This window comes from Sprattus sprattus (genome assembly GCF_963457725.1).
Source record: "Sprattus sprattus genome assembly, chromosome: 20".
Lineage (NCBI taxonomy): Eukaryota > Metazoa > Chordata > Actinopteri > Clupeiformes > Clupeidae > Sprattus > Sprattus sprattus.
Genome location: NC_137918.1, coordinates 6764453 through 6788732, shown reverse-complemented (window position 1 = coordinate 6788732; position 24280 = coordinate 6764453). Strand labels below are relative to the sequence as shown.

General features: G+C 46.3%; 3 protein-coding genes across 5 annotated transcripts in view; 2 read left to right on the top strand and 1 right to left on the bottom strand.

The window, feature by feature from the left end:
• Window positions 1-446: 446 nt before the first annotated feature.
• oxsm (3-oxoacyl-ACP synthase, mitochondrial) lies at window positions 447-3073 on the bottom strand. The gene is made up of 3 exons (XM_080858696.1): window positions 2955-3073; window positions 1561-2595; window positions 447-1276 (listed from the first exon to the last, which is right to left on the bottom strand). The coding sequence occupies exons 2-3, from the start codon at window positions 2544-2546 to the stop codon at window positions 874-876; spliced, it is 1389 nt and encodes a 462-aa protein (XP_080714822.1). The 5' UTR covers window positions 2547-2595; window positions 2955-3073; the 3' UTR covers window positions 447-873.
• Window positions 3074-3351: 278 nt separating this feature from the next.
• Window positions 3352-11621, top strand: ngly1 (N-glycanase 1). The gene is made up of 12 exons (XM_080859029.1): window positions 3352-3476; window positions 3798-3912; window positions 4367-4627; window positions 4923-5085; window positions 6462-6681; window positions 7171-7292; window positions 8286-8431; window positions 8522-8632; window positions 8970-9146; window positions 9582-9767; window positions 10146-10323; window positions 10768-11621. The coding sequence occupies exons 1-12, from the start codon at window positions 3379-3381 to the stop codon at window positions 10932-10934; spliced, it is 1944 nt and encodes a 647-aa protein (XP_080715155.1). The 5' UTR covers window positions 3352-3378; the 3' UTR covers window positions 10935-11621.
• Window positions 11622-11863: 242 nt separating this feature from the next.
• The window catches only part of top2b (DNA topoisomerase II beta), a 33029-nt gene continuing 20612 nt past the window's right edge, over window positions 11864-24280 (top strand). For all 3 annotated transcript variants that reach the window (XM_080858792.1, XM_080858791.1, XM_080858790.1), the window contains exons 1-7: window positions 11864-12357; window positions 15514-15720; window positions 16935-17025; window positions 17510-17573; window positions 19639-19784; window positions 22640-22737; window positions 23454-23666. In XM_080858792.1, the coding sequence (XP_080714918.1) occupies window positions 12316-12357; window positions 15514-15720; window positions 16935-17025; window positions 17510-17573; window positions 19639-19784; window positions 22640-22737; window positions 23454-23666 (861 nt within the window). In that variant the 5' untranslated portion in view covers window positions 11864-12315. The remainder of the gene's footprint in view (window positions 12358-15513; window positions 15721-16934; window positions 17026-17509; window positions 17574-19638; window positions 19785-22639; window positions 22738-23453; window positions 23667-24280) is intronic.

The following is a 24280-nucleotide window of genomic DNA, read 5'->3' as shown; positions in this document are numbered from 1 at the left end:
CTAGGGCCTTGTGAGAAACCTCAAGGGCCGGGTCGGACCAGGTTAGCGGAGATGGCACGCGGTAGCACAGCCAATGAGAAAGCAGAGTGGGGCCAGACACCAGATATTAGAAATGATTATCTCCTCGCTGCGACGGAAGAGCCTGGAGCCCGGCGGAGGGAAATTAGTGGCGCAGAATGTTTGAGCCTGTGGTGACTGTAGGAAGAGAAAGGAAATTAGCCTCTGTAATAAAAAGGCCATTATGGAGAGAAGAGGATATTACAAGCAGCCCTTCTCCTCGCTGCCTCCACAGGCTGGGTTCCCTCTCCACTATCGCCCTCTGCTGGACATCATTCAGACTATCATACTCCTTTCAGACTGGCCCGACGAATATTTTATATCAAAGACCCAACATATTTTTAGCAAGAACTTCTTATTGACTTGTTTTTGTTTGAGTGTATTATTAGCATTTTTATCAGTTCAAATACAAACAAGAAAACAATAAAGCACACAAACAAATCATTGATCCAGTATCACACAACCATTAACATCCTTCACGAACACAGTTCCTGTCATACAATGTGATAACAGCGGTTGGCCCACAATGCCCTTCTCCTGCATGCCCAGGTCTTTTAGACTCCAGCCAGATTCTCGGCGGTCATCTAAATAGCTAGCAAGAGTAAACAGGTTAAAACTGACCAGTGTTTTATGTTTTTGGTTGGTAAAGATGCAGTTTGAACCAGAAAGCAAGAAAACTGTTCTATTGTGGTAAGTCAGCTTCTTAAGTTCTCTGAAGAATGTCTTCCAGTATTCTGGAGGTTAGGAGATAAGTCACTCATTGCAAAGTCTCTTCCAGACTCCAGCCAGGCTGGCCCACAATGCCCCTCAGCCCTCTCAGACGCTGGCAAGGCACAGGGTGGCGTTGGTGCCCCCAAATCCAAACGAGTTGGTCAGGGCGACACGGCGGCCCGGGGTCCTCCAGGGCTGTGCTGTGCAGGGCACGTAGTTCAGGTCGAACTCTGGTTCTGTGCGGTCCAGATTGAGGGTGGGCGGCAGGGTGGCGTGGTGGCAGGCCAGGGCGGTGACGGCGGCCTCAAGGGCCCCTGCAGCCCCTAGCAGGTGGCCTGTGGCACCCTTAGTGGAGGACACGGCCAGGGAGCCAGCGTGCTGCTGGAAGAGCCTCTTAATGGCGGCGTTCTCAGCAGCGTCCCCTAGAGGCGTGGAGGTGGCGTGGGCGTTAATGTAGGTGACCTCAGAAAGGTCCACTTCGGCGTCCCGAACTGCTGCAGACATGCACCTAGAGAGAACAGAGCCACGTTAACAACAACACTCATCCCATCAAGACAAACGACACATTTCATTTTATGCATTTTGCAATAAAAGAAATGCTTTGTAATCGCTGTTTTCCAAGCTGTTACTTTTCACCTCCTGTGTAATCCCTGTGTGTACATTAACAATATCTGTGGCCTTACCAACAAATCATTTAACCTAAAGTAGTGTGTCAGATGAGAGTAATGGTAGTCAAGGAGACCACTGTGATTGTGAGTACCAGAGGATGCCCTCAGCCCTCGGTTCTGGTACCTCAGTGCCCCGTCTCCATCAGCCGTGGGGGAAGTGATGTGGCTGGCGTCCCCCGAGAGGCCGTACCCCAGCACCTCGGCGTAGATCCGTGCCCCCCTCTCTACAGCTCTCTCGTACTCTTCCAGCACCATCACTGCCGCCCCCTCCCCCATCACAAAGCCATCTCTCTCTGGGTGGAAGGGCCTGGAGGCCAGCCTGGGGTTCTCATTCCTGCTCAGTGCACGCGCCCGGGCAAACCCCGCTAGCGCCAGGGGGCACAGGCACGCCTCTGTGCCCCCGGCGACCATGGCCGTAGCGTCTCCGTGGGCGATGAAGCGGGCGGCGTCTCCGATGGCGTGCGCGCCGGTCGTGCAGGCAGTGGAGACGGCGTGGTTGGGCCCCTTCAGCTTGTGCTTGATGCTGATGTGTCCGGCGGCCATGTTCACCAGGATGCGGGGCACGAAGAAGGGGCTAACCTTGTTGTAGCCGCGCGACTGGAAGGCAGCGGAGGTGCGGGCAATCTCTTCCAGAGACACCATGCCCATCCCCACGGCGACCCCCGTGCTCAGCTGCTCCTTGGTGCTGGAGGGATACCACCCACAGTCCTCCAAAGCCAGCTGTGCCGCCGATAGTGCCATGACTGTGGCGGGGGACATGCTGTTTATCTCGCTGCGCCTGGCGAAACGCTCCTCCTGGAACTCCCCCTCGCCGTCTCCTCGTGGCACGCGGGCGGCCACTTTGCAGGGCACGGCCTTGTACTCCTCTGTCTCCAGGGCGACAATGCCACTCTCCCCGCCAATAAGGCGCTGCCAGGGCAGAGCGGTGCCCGTGCCCAGGGGGGACACCAGGCCAATGCCAGTGATCACCACCCTCCTGTGGGGACGCATGCGGCCGGGGGACCCATAGTGTCTCTGGCTTGGCCCAGCACACAAACAGCTCCTCGTGTTCAAGAAAGCTCTGCGATGCTGAGGACCCAGCATTAACTTCTGCCAACAATGAGCAGACATCTTCTCAACTCGTCTTTGTTCAGATCACTTAATACTCATAGCTGATCATCTGCAGACAAATCAAAGGAATCATTGTTTAGGCATGCTTACTTCATGCTACATGCATTTATAGATCAACACTGGAAAAAACAAAACAAAGAATATCAAGGCTGAATTTGATTTGAACCAACCAAACAACCCATAGAACTTGAACCAAACAGTGACGGCCCCATTTAACGACAACAATGGTACGTTTTGAAGGTGCCCTATCATTAGAGTTAAAAGTTTAGATAAAAGTACCCTCGCTCTCGAATTAGCTTGCTTAACATGCAGCTTAGCCAGCAATGGCGATATAACATTTAAAACACACTATATAACAGTCAAAACACACATACTCGGAAAACAAAATAGGTATCTCAACATACTTACAATGAAATCAGCAACATTTATACTCAAACATAACTAAACGTGTTGCTTAATACTGTCAAATCTGTAAATGACAACATAAAGCCGTTGACAGCAAATGCATGAACTTCACTTCACTTCGCAAGACCCATGTGACAGCACGGTCAGCGTAGACGTGTATAAGTCTGCCATCTGTTAAATACAAATATATTTTAAAGGTTAAATATATATCTTGTTGAAATATGTTCAAGTATTATTATACAATGCTTTAATTGGTTACATTTCATGTTTATTGTTAAGAAAGTTACTATACTTAAATATATATGGTACAGAATATTTCAGGCACGACACGGACAACTATATGTGCTTCGGCTCAAAGCAAAGACGCATCTATGGACCAAACATTCTCACTCCAGCCAGAGAGCTTCTCAAGTGACTACCGAGGATAATGGCTGGGGCAGGAATCGGTGCACTTTGCGAAAATCCAAATGAAGTCTTTCTAGATGTTTCGAAGATATTGCTTACTTACGCAGACAACATCCTTAGGTAACATAGCTTGTGTTACATACATTTCTATTGAAAAGAGGCTCGCTGAAGAAAGTAAAGTTATTATCAGGCGAGCTAGCTGCCATTACTTCCTTTAGTGTGCTAGCCATTTAATGCAGTGTCATCTACCTGTAAACTCATCAAACTTCGCCAGCTGATTGCTAGTAATAGTAGCGGAAATTGATTTGTAGAAATGTCAGAAATGCCGCTCCAATACCTTGAATGTCATTTTGAATTATGAATAGTTCATGATACACACCACTTTTCCACTTCTGAAAGATAAGATTACAGCGAATACTTTTGGTCTTTCTGACTCTGTAGGAACCCAAATGAAGATAAATACAAATCAATCCGAATCGGCAATCCAACGTTCTCCGCCAAACTTCTTCCCGTTCGAGGAGCCGTGGAATGTCTGTTTGAAATGGGTTTCGAAGAGGTGCAAGTTGCATAAGCTCATTTTCAAATCTGCCAGTAATGCTGTGTTCTCATTCTCAAATATGCCATGAATGCCATGTACTCATTCTAATCTGCTGTGTAGTCTGGCCCCTGTGGTGTATTTGCACAAATAGTTCACAAGGTCAAAAGACGTGTTGTTAGTGGGTGTGAGCACGCATATCCCAGTACATGCAAGAAAGACCTGTTTACTTCAGGTGTGGGGGGTAAGTCACAGTACTCTTCCAAAGGATTACATTTTTGGGAGTCCTGTTTAGCCATGTGATGCTTATTTACTTAAGACACTATTCGTGAAGCGGGAGCCTCCCTCTCTTTCTGCCACTGCATGCGTCTGTCTCCCATTACGTCTCTGTCGCTGTGTATGTCCCCTCTCGCCTTCTCACTCCTTGGCTGACAGGATGTTCTGTCCTCTCTGTCCTCCCTCACTATCTACCTAGGCTGAGACACACCTGATCTTCCCTAAGACGGCCTCCGTGGAGCATCTGCGGCGGGTACGGGAGTCCATCGCCGCCGAGAGGAGCCAGAGACTGGGGGCAGCACCTCCTCTACGAGCAGGAGCAGCTGTGGGGCAGCCCTCCGTTAGCTCTGGGGCCTCCGTCAGCTCTGGGGCGTCCCCTGCTGCTGGTACTGCTCGGCTCCCTGGAGCGACACCCTCCCAGCCTCCACCTCCAGTCGCCTCCGCCCAGCAGCCTTCACACGTATGTCTGTCTGTCTGTCTGTCTGTCTGTGCATGTGTGTGAGATTGTGTGCTTGAGCCTGTTGCTATGACTTACCAGGAAAGGCTTTAGTAGTTTCACTTCTGACTTGTAAAGTGACTTACTTCCTGTTGGGGAGAACGTGCTTCTGTGTGTTTGTGTGTGTGTTATGGGGAGAGTGTGCTTCTGTGGTGGTACTCCATCTGAACTCTTGAGGTCTGTTTTCTTCTGGCTTGTGTGATTTGTGACGGTCTCACTGTACTCCCTCTGTTTTGTGTTCCTTGTGTTCCTCCTGTAGGCAGGCAGCATGGCTTTCTTCCGGACGATGCAGTCCAACTTCCAGCACGTGATGTTGTACGAGAGCCCCGCCCAGCAGCAGAAGGCCCTGGGCTGCATCCCCCACCTCCAGCTCCGCTCACAGGCCCAGCAGAGACTGCAGCAGGCCCAGCAAGCAGACGCAGGTCAGTGGGTCTGTCTGTGGGACTGTCTGTCAGTGAGTGTGTCTGTCTGTCAGGGGGTCTGTCTGTCAGTGGGGCTGTCTGTCTGTCTGTGGGCCTTTTTTTTAGAATCAAAAAATACAATTTGTAGCTAAATATGACTGAATGAAGGATCCAGCGGTTGGCATCTGAGCGTGTGCATGTAGGATATAACTTTTTTTAGTGTGTGTGTCAAGGGAGGGTGTGAGTGCGCAGCCCCTCCCTCCTCACTTAAACTGACAGCAGTATACACTCTGGAGGCATGTAGGCTGTAGGTTCATGGAAATCCTGGAAAAAGTCATGGAATTTTTTTTATTTAATTTTCAGTCACAAAATCCGATCGCTTTCTACTCCTATTAAACAGTGTGGGGACAGAGAGTGAGGGGAGAGGACAGATTTGATCCAGTCTTGTTTTGTTCTCTGATTTGATCCAGTCTCGTTTTGTTCTCCTGGTAGATTTAGTCTGAGCTCCGTGAATGAAGAGGAAATCTTAGTATGGTTGTCACGTCATGGTGATCAAATTGTTCTTCTATTTCTACAAGAAGGCGGGCATAATATATCAACATCCTCTGTAGATCTATCTGATACAACGTGACTGACAGTAAATGCTAGCAATCAAAGACAGGGTAGCCTCAGTAATTCACTTTGTGGGCAAGTTCCAAATTATGTTTGCTGATGTTGACAGTGATTTGAATATTTTGACTCGGGTTGTTACGCATGTGACCTGAACAAGATGTTTCCTTCAGTTTCCAGTTATTGTTCTCTCTGGCTTTGGAATATCCCATGGTATACATAAGAGTGTGGGGGTGAAGTGGCGAGCGTTTGAGAATCACTAACCCATGGTAGCAGTTGTCTTGGAGGGTCAATGGTCAATCGTGTTGGCACATAACCTGTGGTCCTGTTGTACCAGGGACAATGACAAGATATGTCATTGTGTTTTGATAAGACAATGAAATGTATATGAAACCAGACCCTGTGGTGTCAGGAGAGAGAGACTACAAGGATATGTGTTTACTTTCATGATGGATTGATTAACCCATAGCACAGGTTTGCGCCTCCCTGGCTGATACAGTAATATGTAGGCATGATGTGCCACTCCTCCAGTTTAGGGGCCAAGATAATTTTGGCCGGATTGATAACTCAAACTTGGGCAGTGATGGTTTGTGATTGGTGAAATTCAAATGTTCCCTGTCGTGGAAGAATAAAAGACCCATATATCAAAAATCTAGGCCTCTACAGAACCTTTAATTTAGACTTCATGCCCCCTGCTGGGTGTTTTCATCATATATATATATATTTGTGTTTGTGCATAAAGTACTGACTCCTGATGTGCGGTCTCTTTGTGGTCTGTCCCTGTCCAGAGTGCTCTCTGTCTGAGGAGGACATGCTGGTCCTGGAGCTGCTGCAGTGGTTTAAGGGGGAATTCTTCTCCTGGGTGGACAGCCTGCCCTGCAGCCGCTGCGGAGGGAAGACCCAGTCTGCCGGCTCCCTGCCCCCCTCAGAGGAGGACCTCCGCTGGGACGCCGGCCGCGTCGAGAACCACTTCTGCAACGCCTGCCAACTCTCCACCAGATTCCCCAGGTATGGGACCTGAGCGTGTGTTACCACTGACAACAGCTAGGTTGTAGGGTCAGTCGCCTGAGAGAGTACATACCTTAATACAAAATAACTAACATGTAAATATGCTATCTGTACAGTAATGATACAGTCTGAATAAAAGACAGCTTCAACTATTTGCAATGTGGAACAGCTTCTCACAAACTTGTGTTTTAGTAAGGCTCTTAGTTTGATCAAACCACTGTTGTGTGTTAAGGGCCGTCTCTGTGAGTCTGACGAAGTCCTCAACAGCTTCTTGCATACTTAAATATACTAACATACTCAAACTACTGTTGTATGATAAAAAGCTATCTGTGTGAGTCTGACACAGTCCTCAACAGCTTCACACATACTTAAATATACTTACATACTTAGATACTCAAACTACGGTTGTGTGATAAAGGCCATCTCTGTCAGTCTGACGTGTGTGTATGGTAAAGGAGAATCCTTTCCGTCTGGCCCTATACTCTGCAGGTACAACAACCCTGAGAAGCTGCTGGAGACCAGGAGGGGGCGCTGTGGGGAGTGGGCCAACTGTTTCACGCTGTGCTGCAGGGCCATGGGGCTGGAGGCACGCTACATCTGGGACAGCACAGGTCAGTCTGCCCACATCAGCTGCTGCTGCCAGCTAGGACCACTGGGTCATGCTGGGAATGCTTGGTAATGTAGTGCCTAATGGGGAGTGCTGGACATGTTGGGTAATGTATGCATACTGGACACTGTGCATACTTGGGATGCTAGGGTGTCTAGGTTACATTGGGACACACACACACACACACACACACACACATATATACACACACATGTAATAGTTAATGTGCTCACCGGGGGCGGTGCTGGACATGCTGGGTCACTTATGAATCCTGGGGACTCTGGGTAATGCTGGGTCAGGCTGGAGCTGGCTCTGGTCCTAGACGGTGTAGGCAGCAGAGGCATGCATGTCATTAGTACTCCCACTGAGAGTCGGCTGTGTGTGTGTGTGTGTGTGTGTGTGTGTGTGTGTGTCCCACTTGCAGTCAGCAGTGTGTGTGTGTGTCCCACTTGCAGTCAGCAGTGTGTGTGTGTATGTGTGTGTCCCACTTGCAGTCAGCAGTGTGTGTGTGTGTGTGTGTCCCACTGGCAGCCAGCAGTGTGTTTGTGTGTGCCCCACTCGCAGTCTGTAGCTCAGAGAACAGCTGATTTCTGTGGTCCTGATCTGGTCTTAATCTGATCATCAAGGACTGATCTGTCCGGTGGTAAACTTCTGGCCCGCCCGACTGGTCAATTTTATGCTGCACTGGGCCAAAGTAATGTAATGTCTTAGGGTGCAAACACCTGAAAGCTGCCTTTAGATCCAACCTCCCTTCCACTAGTGTAGAGCACAGATCCACCTCCCCTCCCCTAGTGAAGAGCACAGACACAGATCTTGGATTTTGGAACCTACACACACACACACACACACACACACAAACACACACATATTACAAGTGTTGAAAGGTTGTTGAATTATTAATAAATGAAACTACAAACTACAGAATGAAAATACTGATTTCTTTCCTCCCTCTTTCTCTCTCTCTTCTCCCCCTCTCTCTCTCTCTCTCTGTCTTTAGATCACGTGTGGACGGAGGTGTTCTCGGTGTCCCAGGGCCGCTGGCTGCACTGTGACTCCTGTGAGAACGCCTGTGATAAGCCCCTGCTGTACGAGGTGGGCTGGGGGAAGAAGCTCTCCTACATCCTGGCTTTCTCCAAGGACCAGGTACGGTCATGGGTCATGTGATCTGTTGCTGAGTGTTGATTGGTGCCGGTGGATCATGTGAGCCCTAACTCTGCGTGCTGATTGGGGCAGGTGGTGGACGTGACCTGGCGGTACTCCTGTAAGCATGCAGAGGTTGGGGCCAGACGGACGCAGGTCCAGGAGACCTGGCTTCTGCACACTGTGACCGCCCTCAACACTGTGGTAAGGTCTCTTTTAGTGTGTGTGTGTGTGTGTGTGTGTGTGTGTGTGTGTGTGTGTGAGAGAGAGAGAGAGAGAGAGAGTGACCTGGCTTCTGCACACTGTGACCGCCCTCAACACTGTGGTAGGGTCCCGTCCGTCTCATTTAGTGCGTGGTGTATGTGTGTGCGTGAGGTGGTGTGTGTGTGTGTTAGAGATGTAAATGTGTGTGTGTTTGAGGTGTTGATATGTGTGTGTGTGTGTGTGTGTGTGTGTGTGTGTGTGTGTGTGTGTGTGAGGTGTAAGTATATGTGTGTGTGTGTAAGGTGTTAATATGTGTGTGTGTGTGTGTGTTGCGCAGCGGCAGCAGCCCCTGAGTGTGGAGCGGAGGCGTGAGCTGCTGGAGAGGCTGCTGGTGGAGCTGGTGGAGTTCATCTCCCCTAAGAGCCCTGGGACTGGGGACCTGGGGGGCCGCGTGTCGGGGTCCCTCGCCTGGAGGGCGGCGCGCGGAGAGACGGGGGCAGGAGGCCCAGCACAGGTGAGCGCAAACACTGGGCACTCTCAGTAGCCCACCTGTCTCCTGGTTATAGGACACACTTTGTGTGTGTGTGTGTGTGTGTGTGTGTGTGTGTGTGTGTGTGTCTTATGTGGTGTGTTGATATGTGGTGACGTGTGTGTGGTGTTATGTTTTGTGTGTGTGTGTGTGTGTGTGTGTGTGTGTGGTGTTGATATGTTATGTGTGTGTGTGTGTGTGTGTGTGTGTGTGTGTGTGGTATTGAGATGTGGTGTGTTAGTTTGTGTGTGTGGTGTTGACGTGTGTGTGTGTGTGTGTGTGTGGTATTGAGATGTGGTGATGCGGCCCAGTCTGGGCAGGGTCAGCTGTGCAGATACCTGGTGACAGACGTCAGGTATTACACAGCGCTGTCTGGGAACGACCTCACCTTTACATCTCAATGGGTGCTGCTGTGTGCAGGAGGCCGAAGGGTTTGTGTTTGTTCCCACGGAGACGGAGAAGTGTGGGAAAGTGTTCCGCCTGTGCTACAACGCCAGTACGGACAGCTACACCCGAGCGAGCAGCAGCGATGTCATCGGCGGCTGGGAGAAGGCGGCGTGGAGGAAGGAGTCCGTCTTCAGGAAAGAAGAGGCAGACTGGCAGATGGTGAGCCCTCTCTCGCTATCACACACACACACACACTCACACACACACACACACACACACACATACCGTCTTCGTATGAGAGAGCGTAAAGGGAGTAGGCTCCTCAGTAGCTCACACTTCACTGACTATATTTATTGTTAAAGAATTAAAATCATACGAGTCAGCCAGCAAGAGGCCTTTTTTACGACCAAAGCCTTTTTGTTAAGATGCCTAAATTCACCATTTCTCTTCATTAATCTTTGGTAGTTTTGGAGATTTTGATCCAGTTCTTATCTGATGCCAAGGACATCAATAACTGTGCTCCCAGTCTTGATTGGTGATTGATACCTGCCTCATGGCTACCTGTGTGTGACCTCTCTCTGACCTCTGGGTGTCCAGGTGTACCTGGCGCGGACTGAGGGCTCCGGCTCTGGGAGGGTCAGCTGGAAGCTGGACTGTGCTGCGGCTGGGATGCGGATAAAGACGGCCACAGTGAGAGCTCACACACAGACGTTCGAGTCGGGGAGCGCCAGCTGCAGCGTGTGCTCGGGCCAGACCAGCATCGCCTTCCCTGGAGGTACGTGACGGAGCATGCAGTTGGGTATGACTGCACAGGCCTCATCAATGACACATCTGGTGGCATTGCTGTTTAAACATCTGGATCGTATCATAGAGTGATGGTATTGCACTGACTGAAGCTTTGTCTGAAAGATGCAGCTCTGGAAAAATTAAGACCACTGCAAAATGATCTGTTTCTCTGGGTTTACTGTTTAAAGGGATGTGTTTGAGTAAAATTTTTATTTTTTTTATTTTATTTTATAAACTACAGACATTTCTCCCAAATTCCAACCAGTCATTAAATACGACTTTGTTCAGATGATCACCTAATCAAGTGTGAAGTCAACATAAACTAAATTCTAGATGTCTAGAAATTAAATGGCTGCCATAAATGTAGACATGCTGATTTAAGGAGAATTTAAAGTGTGTGTGTGTGTGTGTGTGTGTGTGTGTGTGTCCACAGATGGCGAAGCGCATGCGTTTCCCAGCCTCGCCGGCTCCACAGAAATGGTCGTCGTGGTGGAGCTGGATGGAGGGTCGTCATGGCAACACGCTCAGCTGTTCAGGCAGGGTCTGACGGAGACAGAGAAATCCTCCTTAGAAATCACTGTGGAGATGGAAGACGCCTGAAACAGATGGACAGAGGACACCAAACATGCACAGTACTGGGATGCCAAGGCACATGCAGTCCTATGGGTACTGCCGTCCTATAGGGTACTGTGGTTCTATAGGGTACTGCCGTTCTATATGGTACAGCAGGCCTATAGGTTACTGCTTTCCATAACATAATTCAGCAGCAGTAAGGTTGTTAAGAGTACCAGTCACATGATTCCAAAAGAATATGTATGGTATTGCTGTAAACTCCTGAATGTGAATCTGATGAGCGGTTGAAAAGTGTTCCTGAGAGAAGTGATGGGAAATAAGACATTTTATCCCTGCATCGATTTGTTCTGCTACTTACTGTTGGATTTCCAGGGAAAGGAATTTGATAACTAATAACTGTAATATTGAATGCAATTCAGGTAAGAAGTGTAAGTAAGTATCTTATGTGTCTAAATGTTTTTGTCAGTATATTTTCCTGTATATTGGATTCTTGTGGAAAATGTTAAATAGTTTTCACATACACGTGTGTATACATGTATTTTAACATTAATGCTACATCGAAATGGATTCTGGTGTGATTGCGTCTATGAGATCAAATATGTTTTTCTGTAAGCAAATCATTGTAAATAATTCTGAGGCATGGTTATTGAAACACTTGAAACACTAAAATTATACTAATTACGATGTAAACATTCTTTTTCTACCGCTATGATGTTGTCGACTTATTAAAATTACATTACTTTCCGAATTCTCAGTCGTGGACTTAATTGTGTGAAGTAGCACATCTTCTATCGTAACTGAGAGAAAGGTTGTCTGGATTCATGTCTACCGATTCATCCCGGGTTTCAGCGGTGTGGACTGATGGTTGCCTGTGATTGGAGGAGACACCGGCACCTCGAAACACTGAATCGGCATTGGTCAGTCGGGAGGCTTTGCTTCGTCGCCGTGCGGATGGAGTAGCCGGACGGACTCATCGGCACTGTTATTGTTTCTGAATGAAAATTTAAGGAATGTGGAAATCTCCGCGCGGTGTACAGGAAATCAATTTAAATGTCATAATTGTATTTTTTTTACACGCAATTCATATGGTATGAATTTTATTTAAGTAAGAATTTTGTACAGTATTTATATCTTAGCAAGTTGAAGCTCAGCTTTCCTAGAGGTTCAGGCCTTGTGCCACCGCTCGTCGATTTTAACAATAGCCGAGATACACTCCCCTCTGCACGGGCAGACTGTCTTCATGTATTTATCTCCCTGTCAGAAATTAATGTTCCGTTCATAAAAATACCACGCTGAATATGGTGTACACGGGGCCACAGGTTTGATGTCTTGTGTGAATTTATGGACAATTTTGACAGAGACCTTGGAGTATTTTTAAACACATCATATTGAGAAACACAAAAGGAAAATGTCCAACGGAGCTGCAGGAAGCGGGGGTTTGACTTGGGTGGTAAGTAGATAATTTTGATTTTTAATAGCTTTTTTGGTAGGGAATTAAGGAACACTCTCTGATATATTAGCAATGTTTTCAGTCACATCTGTGTATTTTACGTGTACTACTTTGCAGAATCCCAGCAGAATTTGTGTGTCTCGGGTTGGTTACTTAGCTTGCCTGCTAGCTGGGTTCCCATTACCATTCACGTTAGCATGTGGGACCAAGCTGGCTAGCTAGCAATGTTAGCCGGCTAGCCTACGAACTCTAAGTAATGATCACACAACAGAGAAGGGAATAACATTGATGAGTTGCAGCTATACATGATGTGTATCCTCAGTCAAATACAAACATGTAAGGGATGTAAAATAATCCGGTGGAGTGGGGGGTCGACATTTTGTGGTCCTTGTTTGTGCGCGAGCCATTTGTGCACTGGCAAGGTTCTCCCAAAAACTTCTCTTTGTGTGAAAGAAACACTGCTAGCTAGCCAGCTAACGTTACCTCAGTTTTGATGGATAACATAACGCCTGGATATTTGGGGCAACTGTTTGATGTCGTTCGGTCCAAATTGGACTTTTAGTGTAGAAATGCATACTACTTACAAGGTTTCTAAGGCGCCTGACCATGTGTATTTCGTTAAAGTTCCTCAGGTTGAGAAACGAATGATGTTGGCCACCCTAGATGGTTTTCCACATAGAGTATCTTCTGCCATGACAATAGTGCCAGCTGGTCTATAGACTGATGATGGCTGCGAAACGTCATGAAGGACTCGACATGATTAGGGTCTCTGTGCTTTGTAGTGTCAAGAGGATTAAGTTGACAGAGACAATGGAGTGGTCGTCTTTATCAGCTAGTAGTTCAAGAGGTCTTTACCGCAATCCCTTAAACCTCCGTACGGTTTAGGATAGGCTGACGAGCAGTAGCGAACTTGGCATGAGGATTGGTGTCTGTGGTAGCTTTAAACGACCCACTGCAACAGTGATGGCGATACCTGCATTTTGTCTCTCTACTGCTCAGTTCTGGCCAAAATGATGATTGAAACTATATGTGTGAATTAATTGGGCTCATTGACTTCAAATGTGCAGCCAGGTACACCGGTTAGTTGGGTCTGACTGTTGAAAGAGTCGCTGGAGGCCATAACTTGATTTGTACCCGACTGCCCAAGTCGCCATGAAGGCAGCAGTGATTTAAAAAAGTGAAGTTCAGCTGTATAGTCAGTTGATTGAGCAGCTTTTCGGTAGCAGTGCTGTGAACGTTATGGGCTGTCCCTATATAGACCTTCTGAGTGCCATCTTGTCATTGGTTGCGGCTGTACTACACTTATCGTGATGCTGAGAAAGCGTTGCCACAATCTAAAGGTTATACGACTATAGCAGGTGGCCGGGTTCTTTGACTGAGTTTAAAGGCCGCTGTATAAATGAAAAAAGTCTCTCTGAATGGATACCCTAGATGTCTTGGGTTTTGCCCCTCCAGAAGTGAGGGGTTGGGATGAGGGCGCGGTGACTTTCTTGGGGTGCTCAGGTGTGGTATGATAGCAGTCAGCTGCAGGTGAACAAACGTGATGAACTGCCACTCACATTCAAATTCATGGAGACTTAATGGAAAATGTAACACCACATCTGCTGATTAAACAGCAATTAGTAAATGGTAAAGAGGCAGAGGCTGCTATCTAAGTTGCCAACCTTCACATTGGGAGCGTTTGGGGGTTCAGTGTCTTGCTCAGGGATACTTTGACACTTGCTGAGTAGGAGTCAGGATTGAACTAGCAACCTTCTGATTGCTAAATGACACCTCTACCTCCTGAACCCCCCCCCCCCCCCCCCCACCCCCAATTTGTCTGTATTAAACTCAAACATCAATTTGTCAATGGACTGCATTTATGGAGGGCTTTTCTGCTCATAGAGCACTCAAGCGCTTTACAGAGGAATGCTGCAGATACCTACCCTCCAGTCTGTCTGTTGTTCACCACAGAGTTAGAAGCATACTTAGTCTCTATGTACTAGGCTTTAAAAAAAAAAATGATATCCCGCTGTATTCAGAACCAGTTTTTACTACATTTAACTGTCACCTAGGCCTACCTACCAGTGGCAGCAGTTATATGTAGCCATGTGGAGCCCTGTTCCTTGATTCTGTGCGGTCGACATTAGGTTTTAGTGTCTTTCTCCGCGCTCCTACTGCACACAGCCAAGCAGAGCTGCATTTGAATGGGGGCCCTTTGATTCCATGACGTCTGTCCCGCCCTCTGAGCCACAGCTGGCTCCAGTTAAAGCCCCTCAACGCCGAGCGCAGGGTGGAGAAGAGGGAGACGGCCTTAACACAGCTGTGCGCAGGGTGGGGAAAAGGGAGACGGCCTTAACACAGCTGTGCGCTGGGTGGAGAAAAGGGAGACGGCCTTAACACAGCTGTGTGCAGGGTGGGGAAGAGGGAGACGTCCTTAACACAGCTGTGTTTGTGTGTGCAGAGGAGGACACGTCCTTAACACAACTGTGCGTACGTTCGGAGAAGAAGACATCCTTTAGACGGCTGTGTGTGTGTCCTTATCACGAGTGTGTGCACGTGTATTCATTTTGTATTTCCCCCAAAGCGACTCTCAGTGTATAACCTATACACATTACACTTCCTGGGAGTCACGCTCATGATCTTGGTGGTGTTCACACCTTGCTCTACCAATTGCTCAACATAGGGGGTGCCCTCAGCATGTAGAAGTGCAATTATGTCCATGTCCAAATATATCTGTCCCTAATGCGACTGACTGCATGTGTGCCCGGATGGAGACATGTCCCTAATGCGACTGACTGCATGTATGCCCAAATGGAGGGGTGTCCCCCAACATGACGATGACTGCATGTGTGCCCAAATTGAGGGGTGTCCCCAACATGACGATGACTGCATGTGTGCCCAAACGGAGGGGTGTCCTCAACATGACGATGACTGCATGTGTGCCCAAATGGAGGGGTGTCCCCAACATGACGATGACTGCATGTGTGGCCAAATGGAGGGGTGTCCCCAACATGACGATGACTGCATGTGTGCCCAAATTGAGGGGTGCCCCCAACATGACGATGACTGCATGTGTGCCCAAATGGAGGGGTGTCCCCAACATGACGATGACTGCATGTGTGCCCAAATGGAGGGGTGTCCTTGACCCGGGTGTGCACATCTCCCTAACCACAGACCCTCTTTGACAAGAAAAATGCGGCGAGTAAGGAGGAGGCGGCCAACGGCCACGGAGACGGGCCCAGGAGCGAGGGCAAGGAGGGGGGCAAGAAGGACGGGTCCAAGAAGATGTCTGTGGAGCGCGTGTACCAGAAGAAGACGCAGCTGGAGCACATCCTGCTCCGCCCAGACACCTACATCGGCTCCGTGGAGCCTGTTACCCAGGTAAGACTCTCTCACACCCCCACGCGCACACACACACACACGCACACCTGCTTGTGTTTGTTTCCGTCATAGGTAACGTATCTAGTTTTTTAGCAGATCTTTATAAGCGACATACAAAATCATAAAATTATGGTCTTTCATGTGTGGTGGCACATTCCGTCATTTATAGTCAAAATCTTCTTTCATTCATTCGTACACACTGCCAGGTGATGCACGCACACACACACACACTCCTATGAAGGCATGCACACCTGCATGTTTTTGTAACGGTCACTAGACACAAGTATGGTAATGCATTCTGATGTGCACTCAATCTGACACATTCACAATTTTCTATCATTCGTTCAGACACACACCCTTTCTTGGCTTAATTAATTTTACACTCATATTCAGACACACACACACACACACACACACACACACACTTACTCTCTCTTGCTACCATTCATTCATTCATACACACACACCATTCCTTGGCTTAATTCATTTTACACTCACACTCGGTCGCACACACACACACACACACACACTTACACTCTCTTGCTACCATTCATTCATTTGTACAGACACCCCCTTCCTCTGCTTAATTCATTTTACACTCACATTCAGGCGCGCACACGCACACACACACACTTACACTTACACCTTCTTGCCCCCATTCATTCAATTTTACACAGGCAGAAGTTTGTTATAGACCATATGCGTTCTTTTAAAATCATCACAGAGTATTGAATCATCCACACCAGGGCCTGGTGTGAAATGCAAACGGTAATCACCTCTTTAGTCTGTGCCTCGACCCTCTAGTTTTATTCCACACGGAGAGGGTTTTTAAAGCACAGCCGCTTCGCACTAAAGGTTTTCGAGATATTGAGCTAAGCAAGTGATTATACGGACACAGTTTTTCTGAAGAAGAGCTGGTTTTGACCGGTATTGGTTTTTCATTGAGGCTTGAGGTAAAGCATGTCATTTAGAAGAGTCAGAGTCTGAGCCAGCAGCACCACATTCATTTAAAAACTATGTGGACGAGTAGCAGTCACAGAGAACCACTTCTTTCATGCTTCAACGGGAAAGAAAACCTGGAAGACATTTAGGGACTGGTTTGACCTGTCAGTGGTCAGAGTGGAGCTGAGGTCTGGCAGGCAATGTCTTGTTTTGATGTGTTCACCAAATGGACTGACCTTGTTTTTTATGTTTTTTCTATTTTAATTTGACAGCAAATGTGGGTTTTCGATGAAGAGATTGGCATGAACACGCGAGAGATCACTTACGTCCCGGGACTGTACAAAATCTTTGATGAGATTCTCGGTAAGTCTGCCTGCCTGCCTGTCTGTAAGTCCTTTTAGTCTTGTACTGATGGGTCTGCCCTCTGAGAGTAATGTTGAGTCTCAGCGGATCAGCCTGATTAAACCCTCACCTCTCCCAGCGCTTCACACAAACGCTGGCTGAGATCATGAAATGACTCATCGATTTGTAAGCATTTCATTGGCTCGCTGCATTTCATTGGCTTTGTACCCTAATCTAACGTAATCTAATTTACGTCATTTGGACCCATTTCCTGCACGCAAGAGTATATTTTGTGGGAGGAAATGGAAATTAATTTGACTCATTTTATGAAACCCCAGTAAAATATAATGGATCATTTGGTGCTGGGAATAAATGCATCATACGTTTCACATTTTAGAATGCTTTGTGACTCTCAGGGATGTTGCACAGAAGAGATGATTCTAGAACCAGTTATTTTCCGATTAACAGCGTTGCTAATGATTCTGATTGTTCTTCCTCTTCACAGTGAACGCAGCAGACAACAAGCAGAGAGACAAAAACATGACCACCATTAAAATCAACGTTGACCCGTAAGCAGCCTGTCTCACGCCTTCTCTCACACACACACACACACACACAGACACACACACACACACACACACACACACACACACACGTGTGCATAGACGCACACTAGGGTTGTAAATTGGCAGCTGCCACTGGCAAAATACAGGTGAATCTGAAACGGCAGGTGAATTTGAGCAACCTACCATCAATGGTGGCGGGTAAAGAGAGGATTTAAAATGGGTGGCCATAAGCAAATTAGTATTACATTTAGACTTTTTATGGAAAAAATTGTCTATTAGAAGTTGTTTTGTAAGACAAACATGGTGGCTGGCAAAAATATGAGTGGCTGAAGAATTTTGAATCCACTCTGGCTGGAAGATGAAAAAGTGAATTTCCACACTGACGCACACACACAAGCATGTGTGCATACTGATACACACACACATCCACTCACTGTCTCTCACACACACACACACAGCCTCTGCAGTGGAGCTGCTGTTGGGTTGTTAAGAATGCCTCTGCCTGCCCGGGCCCAGTGGAGCAAACGGATTCATGTTAATAATAGCCCACTTTCCGTGTCAGGCATCCGCCATGCTGTATGCGGGGGGAACAGAGTGTGTGTGTGTGTGTGTGTGTGTGTGTCAGGCAACCGCCATGCTGTATGTGGGGGGAACTGAGTGTGTGTGTGTGTGTGTGTCAGGCAACCACCATGCTATATGTGGGGGGGAAGAACAGAAGAAGAAAGAAAGAAAGAAAAGATGGTGCTGCCCATTAAAATGGAATTCTCATCCCGCTGAGAGATGCTTCACTACCTGCAGTGTAAGCTGGGAGGAGTGAGGGCTGAGGCATAGACTTCTCTTTGGTGTGTGTGTGTGTGTGTGTGTGTGTGTGTGTGTGTGTGTGTGTGTTTGTGTGTGTGTGAGAGTCACAAGATGTTCGCTGTGGGTGTGCATGCAGAGGCCTCACACTCATCTTTCTTTCCCTGTACGGCATCCTCCTTCTCTTTATGCGTTCCCTGTGTGTGTGTGTGTGTGTGTGTGTGTGTGTGTGTGTGTGTGTGTGTGTGTGTGTGTGTGTGTGTGTGTGTGTGTGTGTGTGTGTGTGCGCGCGCGCGCAATCAGTTGTTTGGAAGGTCTTTGATAAAACAGAAAAGGGTTTCCCAACTGCCACTGTGATGAAGTAAAACATGCATCTCAAGGATGCCTCATACATGAAGTCTGTCATATAAAAGGCTAGGCTACTGCACTAACGCGACGTAACAACAATATGACTGATTTCATTTTTGTATCGGTTGGGCTTACTCATTAACAAAAAGAACAATGTGACTAATTTCATGTTTTAATCGGTTGGGCTCACTAATTAACCAAAAGAAACAGCTGCTGCATATCAGCCCAATTACAGTGCTGCTGTAGAACGTTGGTAACAGTAGCATTCAACTACATACCGTCGGTATCAGCCGTACCAAGCATAGTTGCATAGTCTTTTTTTATTCATGCAAGACACCTCCCGAAGACAAACCCCCCCCCCCCGCCGCGCACTCGATTTTTAAAATTATGCCGTGTGTGTGTGTGTGCGTCTGCTCGTGTGCGTGTGTGTGAGCTGAATCTTCCAGCGTTATAATGAGGTGCATGTAGAGGAGATGCAGCTCATCCTTCTCACACGGCGACCTCCAGAAGGAGCCACACATCCTTCCCAGAGACCTCTCTGCTACCACGAGACTCCCGGCATTCCCAGTTGCATGACGTCATTATTTCACCATCCTGTCCCACCCCCTTATTCAGAGCCTGCAGTCTGATTTACATTACCCTTCTCTCCAACTCTCTCTCTCACACACACACACACACACCCACACACACACACACACACGTCAGCAGTCCTTTGCGTTTATCTGGTGGCCTCTGGAACATATTCAGGCTTTTGGAGCAGAACTGACAACTTGTCTGTCTGTACTCTGTTCAGGGTTACCGAATAAGATATCATGACAGTTTTCATTTTTTATTTACATTTTTTACAAGTATTGCATTTCCCATTGTTTGTGTGAAGCTGTCAGTCCTGAGTCTAAACAATGTGCTCTCTCTAACTCTGTAGGGAGTCCAACACCGTCTCCATCTGGAACAATGGGAAGGGCATCCCCGTGGTGGAGCACAAAGACGAGAAGATGTACGTCCCGGCCCTCATCTTCGGTCACCTTCTCACCTCCAGTAACTATGACGACGACGAGAAGAAGGTCACAGGTCAGAACCACCAAGAATATTTTCACTCTACTCAAGCGATAAGTGAAGTGTTTAAGATACATTAGGTTGTCTTCACTCTGCTGAAGTGATAAGTGAAGTGTTTAAGATACATTAGGTTGTTTTCTCTCTGCTGAAGTGATAAGTGAAGTGTTAACGATACATTAGGTTGTTTTTTCCACGTATCCTTACTTGTGATAAACGAGACTTTTAAAGCCATTTACAGAATAAACTAGAAAATGCATTTCCTGAAGGAAATACCAGTGCATGAAATGCAAAAGTTAAGAAAGGAAGAAGAAAAGAAAGAAGAGTGAAAGAAGGAAAGAAGAGTGGAAGATGGAAAGAAGAGTGGAAGAAGGAAAGAAGAAAAGAAAGAAGAGTGAAGAAAGGGAAGAAGAGTGAAGAAAGGAAAGAAGAGTGAAAAAAGGAAAGAATAGTTAAAGAAGAAAAGAAAGAAGCTTGAAAGAAGGAAAGAAGAGTGAAAGAAGGAAAGAAGAAAGGAGAGTGAAGAAAGGAAAGAAAAGTGAAAGAAGGAAAGAAGAGTGGAAGAAGAAAGGAAAGAAGAGTGAACCAGAGTGGCTCTGGATAAAGAGAAAAAGAGAGTGAAAATATTGAAAAAAGGAGATAAAAATGGAGTGAAGAAGAGAGATTGAGTGTGAGAGAAAGTAGACTGAGAGGGATAGAGAGAAAGATGGAGAGATGGAGAGGAAAAAAAAGTAGAGAATGGAAGGTGTCTTAATGTTCCTAGTTACAGTTAAATTGAGAGGGACAGAGAAGAGGTTCCTTGGTTTGGCGCAGGTGTCAGTGAAGCACAGGTGCAAGCCAGTTTAAAGACCCTATTATGATGTCATAATGGCCCAATGTAAGTCAAAGGGAAAATTTAGATTCGTTTTTATTTAATATCTTAAAAAGTATAAAGTTTAGAAAAGTGAAAAATACATAGCATAAGTGTCCTTTTACAAGACCTACGCGACAAAGTTTGAATGAAGTTTGTACGTTAAGCGGTTCGGGCTGAATTAATCGCAGAAAAAGGTAACAAGAATAAGAAGAAGAAGAAGCCTAGGAATAACAATACAGGGCATTTCATGCACTGTAATTAAAGTAAATGACAGTAAAGTGTGTTTGTGTGTGACCTGCAGAAACAGCTGTTTGTTTATTTGTTCTGTGTGTGATGTTCTGTGTGTGTTGTTCTACAGTGCCCTCCGCGATTATTGGCACCCTTTAGTAAAGATGAACAAAATGAGATGCTAATAAATGAGTTTTTTATTTATCCTCATGATCTTTCATTCAAAATATTTCCAAAAATCAAACCTTTAATTCAAGTAACATAATTGAAAGAAACATAAAATTCTTATAATGAAACAAATATTTTTCTCAAAAACATGTGAGCCACAATTATTGGCACCCCTTTATTTAATACTTTGTGCAGCCTCCCTTTGCCATGATAACAGCTCTGAGTCTTCTTTTGTAATGTGTGGTGAGGTTGGTGAACACATTGCACGGGATCTGAGACCATTCCTCTTTACAGAATCTTTCCAGATCATTAAGATTCCGAGGTTGGCGCTTCTGGACTCTCCTCTTCAGCTCCTCCCACAGATTTTCAATGGGGTTTAGGTCAGGGGACTGTGATGGCAATTGCAAAAGCTTTATTCTGTTGTCGGTGAACCATTTCTTTGTGGATTTTGATGTGTGCTTTGGATCATTGTCTTGTTGGAAGGTCCAACCACGGCCCATCCTAAGCTTCCTCGCAGAGGCTGTTAGATTTTCTTTTAAAATCTGCTGGTATTTCAAGGAGTCCATGATACCATGTATCCTAGCAAGATGCCCAGGCCCTTTGGATGAAAAACAGCCCCACATCATCACAGATCCGCCACCATACTTTACAGTAGGCATGATGTACTTTTCTCTATGGCTGTCTTTCTTTCTACGCCAAACCCACCTTTTGTCTCTTTTACCAAAAAGTTAAATTTTGGTCTCGTCTGACCACATTACCCGGTCCCATGGAAAGTCCCAGTAGCGTCTTGCAAACTGTAGGCGCTTAAGTTTGTTTGTGATTGACAGAAGAGGCTTTCTTCTGGCAACCCTCCCAAACAAATTGTGGTGATGGAGGTGGCGTCTAATGGTGGTTTTGGAGACTTTCTGACCCCAAGACTCAACTAACCTCTGTAATTCTCCAGCTGTGATCCTTGGAGCTTCCTTTGCCGCTCGAACCATCCTCCTCACGGTGCGTGGGGTCAATTTACAGATGGGCCCTCTTCCAGGCAGATTTCTTACATTTCCTGTCGCTTTGAACTTTTTAAGTATTGCCCTGATTGTGGAAATGGGCATCTTCAACTCTTTAGATATTTTCTTGTATCCTTTTCCTGATTTCTGCAGGTCAACAACTTTTTGTCGCACTTCAACACTATATTCTTTTGTCTTTCCCATCTTGATGAATGACTAAGGGTATTTGGTCTGTGTCACCTCATATTTATACCACAGTGAAACAGGAAGTCATGGTTGACCATTTAAGAGTTCCTAATCAAACAGGTGAATTTAAAAATGTAAAACATGACTGGTAATATACTTCAAATAGATTTTAATTATAAGATTTTCTAGGGGTGCCAATAATTATGGCACCCATGTTTTGGAGGAAAATATTTTATTTAAAGTCAAAAAACTAAAATTATGTCAACAATTTTACTTCAATGAAAAGGTAAGATTTTTGTGAATATTTTGAGTGAAAGACCAAGAGGCTAAACAGCAAAGACATATTTTTTCATAGCCTGTTTTGGTCACATTCACTAAGGGTGCCAATAATTGCGGAGGGCACTGTATGTGTGATATTATGTGTGTGATATTCTGTGGAACCTCAACAGGTGGCAGGAACGGGTACGGTGCCAAACTCTGCAACATCTTCAGCACCAAGTTCACCGTGGAAACGGCGTGCAAAGAGTATAAACACAGCTTCAAACAGGTGCGCAATCTTGCCTAGATCAATTGTTCATGGTCATGAGTGCGAGACAGTGTGAAACTTAATTTTATACAACTTCAAACAAGGGAAGAACCCCAAATGTATTAGATAGCTGTGGACCTGTTATACATTTGTTGTGTAAGAAATGGGTTTAAAAAAATCGAAATCTTTATTTCAGTTTGTAGGCTTTGTGTAGTACCCAAAAGGGTCTGAACAGGGGTGAGTAACACATAGCACCAGAGCACCTCTGGGCTGGCCTACATGTGGGAAGCACCTCTATTGGGTGATATTATATTGGTTATATTATATTGGTTGTATAGATTATCTTGGTTATATAGATAACGGTGGTTATATAGATTATATTGGTGATAGAGATTTTATTGGTTATGTTATATATATTAAATTGTGGGATTCAAAGTCAGGTGTCACGTTTTTTTTGGACTGTGCTTTTGTCATTTGCATTTTATTTATTGTCTGGGTGCTTAAATAGTTTCTTCACAAATGTGACAAATTAAATATTTCAATGTGTATATCACAAAATTCTTATTTGTGTTGAGTGTGTGTGTGTGTGTGTGTGTGTGTGCCATGAAACTGTGTGATTATCGAGCAATAAAGACTTTCTGCATTACAGAAGCGTGCTAATTCTTTATGCTAACAGTAGCGTGCTAACAGATGGATGCTTATTCTTTATGCTAACATCCTTTCTCCTCCTTGCGCAGACCTGGCAGAACAACATGACAAAGACCAGTGACCCCAAGATCAAGTTCTTCGACGGGGACGACTTCACGTGCGTGACATTCCAGCCTGACCTGTCCAAGTTTAAAATGGAGAAACTGGACAAGGACATCGTGGCTATTATGACCCGGCGGGCCTACGACATCGCCGGGTCCTGCAAAGGAGTCAAGGTCATGCTCAACGGCAAGAAGCTTCCGGTAAGTCTGTGCAATCTGCCCTAGTTAATATCAGTTATGATTTAAACACACTCACCGCTGGTGATTCCTACCTCTATACCTGTGTGTGTGTGGGGGGGGGCGGCTGGTGGAGTTGGGGTGACATCTGTACGATGCATGATATAGTAGAGTCTGAATATGATCTGGCAATATGTCATCTTATGATACACACACACTTTATATACACACACACACAGGGCGTGGTAAGATTTGAACACATGAATGAACGATGGCTAAAGCTTCCCCTTCAGTCTGTCATTTACTGGATGGAGCAAGGGTAGGGTCAGGGCTAAGACCGTTCTATTCAGGGACACTGAACAACACACACACACACACATTTACTTTACACACAGACAAACCACACTCATACACACACTGTAATATAGTTCACAGTCAGACACATACACACACACACACACACACACACACACACACTGCTGTGCTGAACTCGTTATCTTGTTGAAGCAGCAGTGTACAGTTGTCTCGTAAGGTCACACGTCACCCCAGTAAAACATTTGAGTGGAGCACCAAACCGCCACTGTGCGCTCCGTTAAAGGTTCCCCAAGCCGGCACTATGCTCTCTGTTTAAGGTTCCC

What these genes read in the sequence shown, in the direction of transcription:
- oxsm (XM_080858696.1), bottom strand. Translation starts at nt 2,546, where the DNA reads ATGTCTGCTCATTGTTGGCAGAAGTTAATGCTGGGTCCTCAGCATCGC. An exon ending in GATGGAGACGGGGCACTGAG is followed by an intron (nt 1,277 to 1,560) that starts GTACCAGAACCG and finishes TGTTCTCTCTAG; the next exon opens with GTGCATGTCTGCAGCAGTTC.
- ngly1 (XM_080859029.1), top strand. Translation starts at nt 3,379, where the DNA reads ATGGCTGGGGCAGGAATCGGTGCACTTTGCGAAAATCCAAATGAAGTC. An exon ending in GGCCCAGCAAGCAGACGCAG is followed by an intron (nt 5,086 to 6,461) that starts GTCAGTGGGTCT and finishes GTCCCTGTCCAG; the next exon opens with AGTGCTCTCTGTCTGAGGAG. An exon ending in TGACCGCCCTCAACACTGTG is followed by an intron (nt 8,633 to 8,969) that starts GTAAGGTCTCTT and finishes TGTGTTGCGCAG; the next exon opens with CGGCAGCAGCCCCTGAGTGT.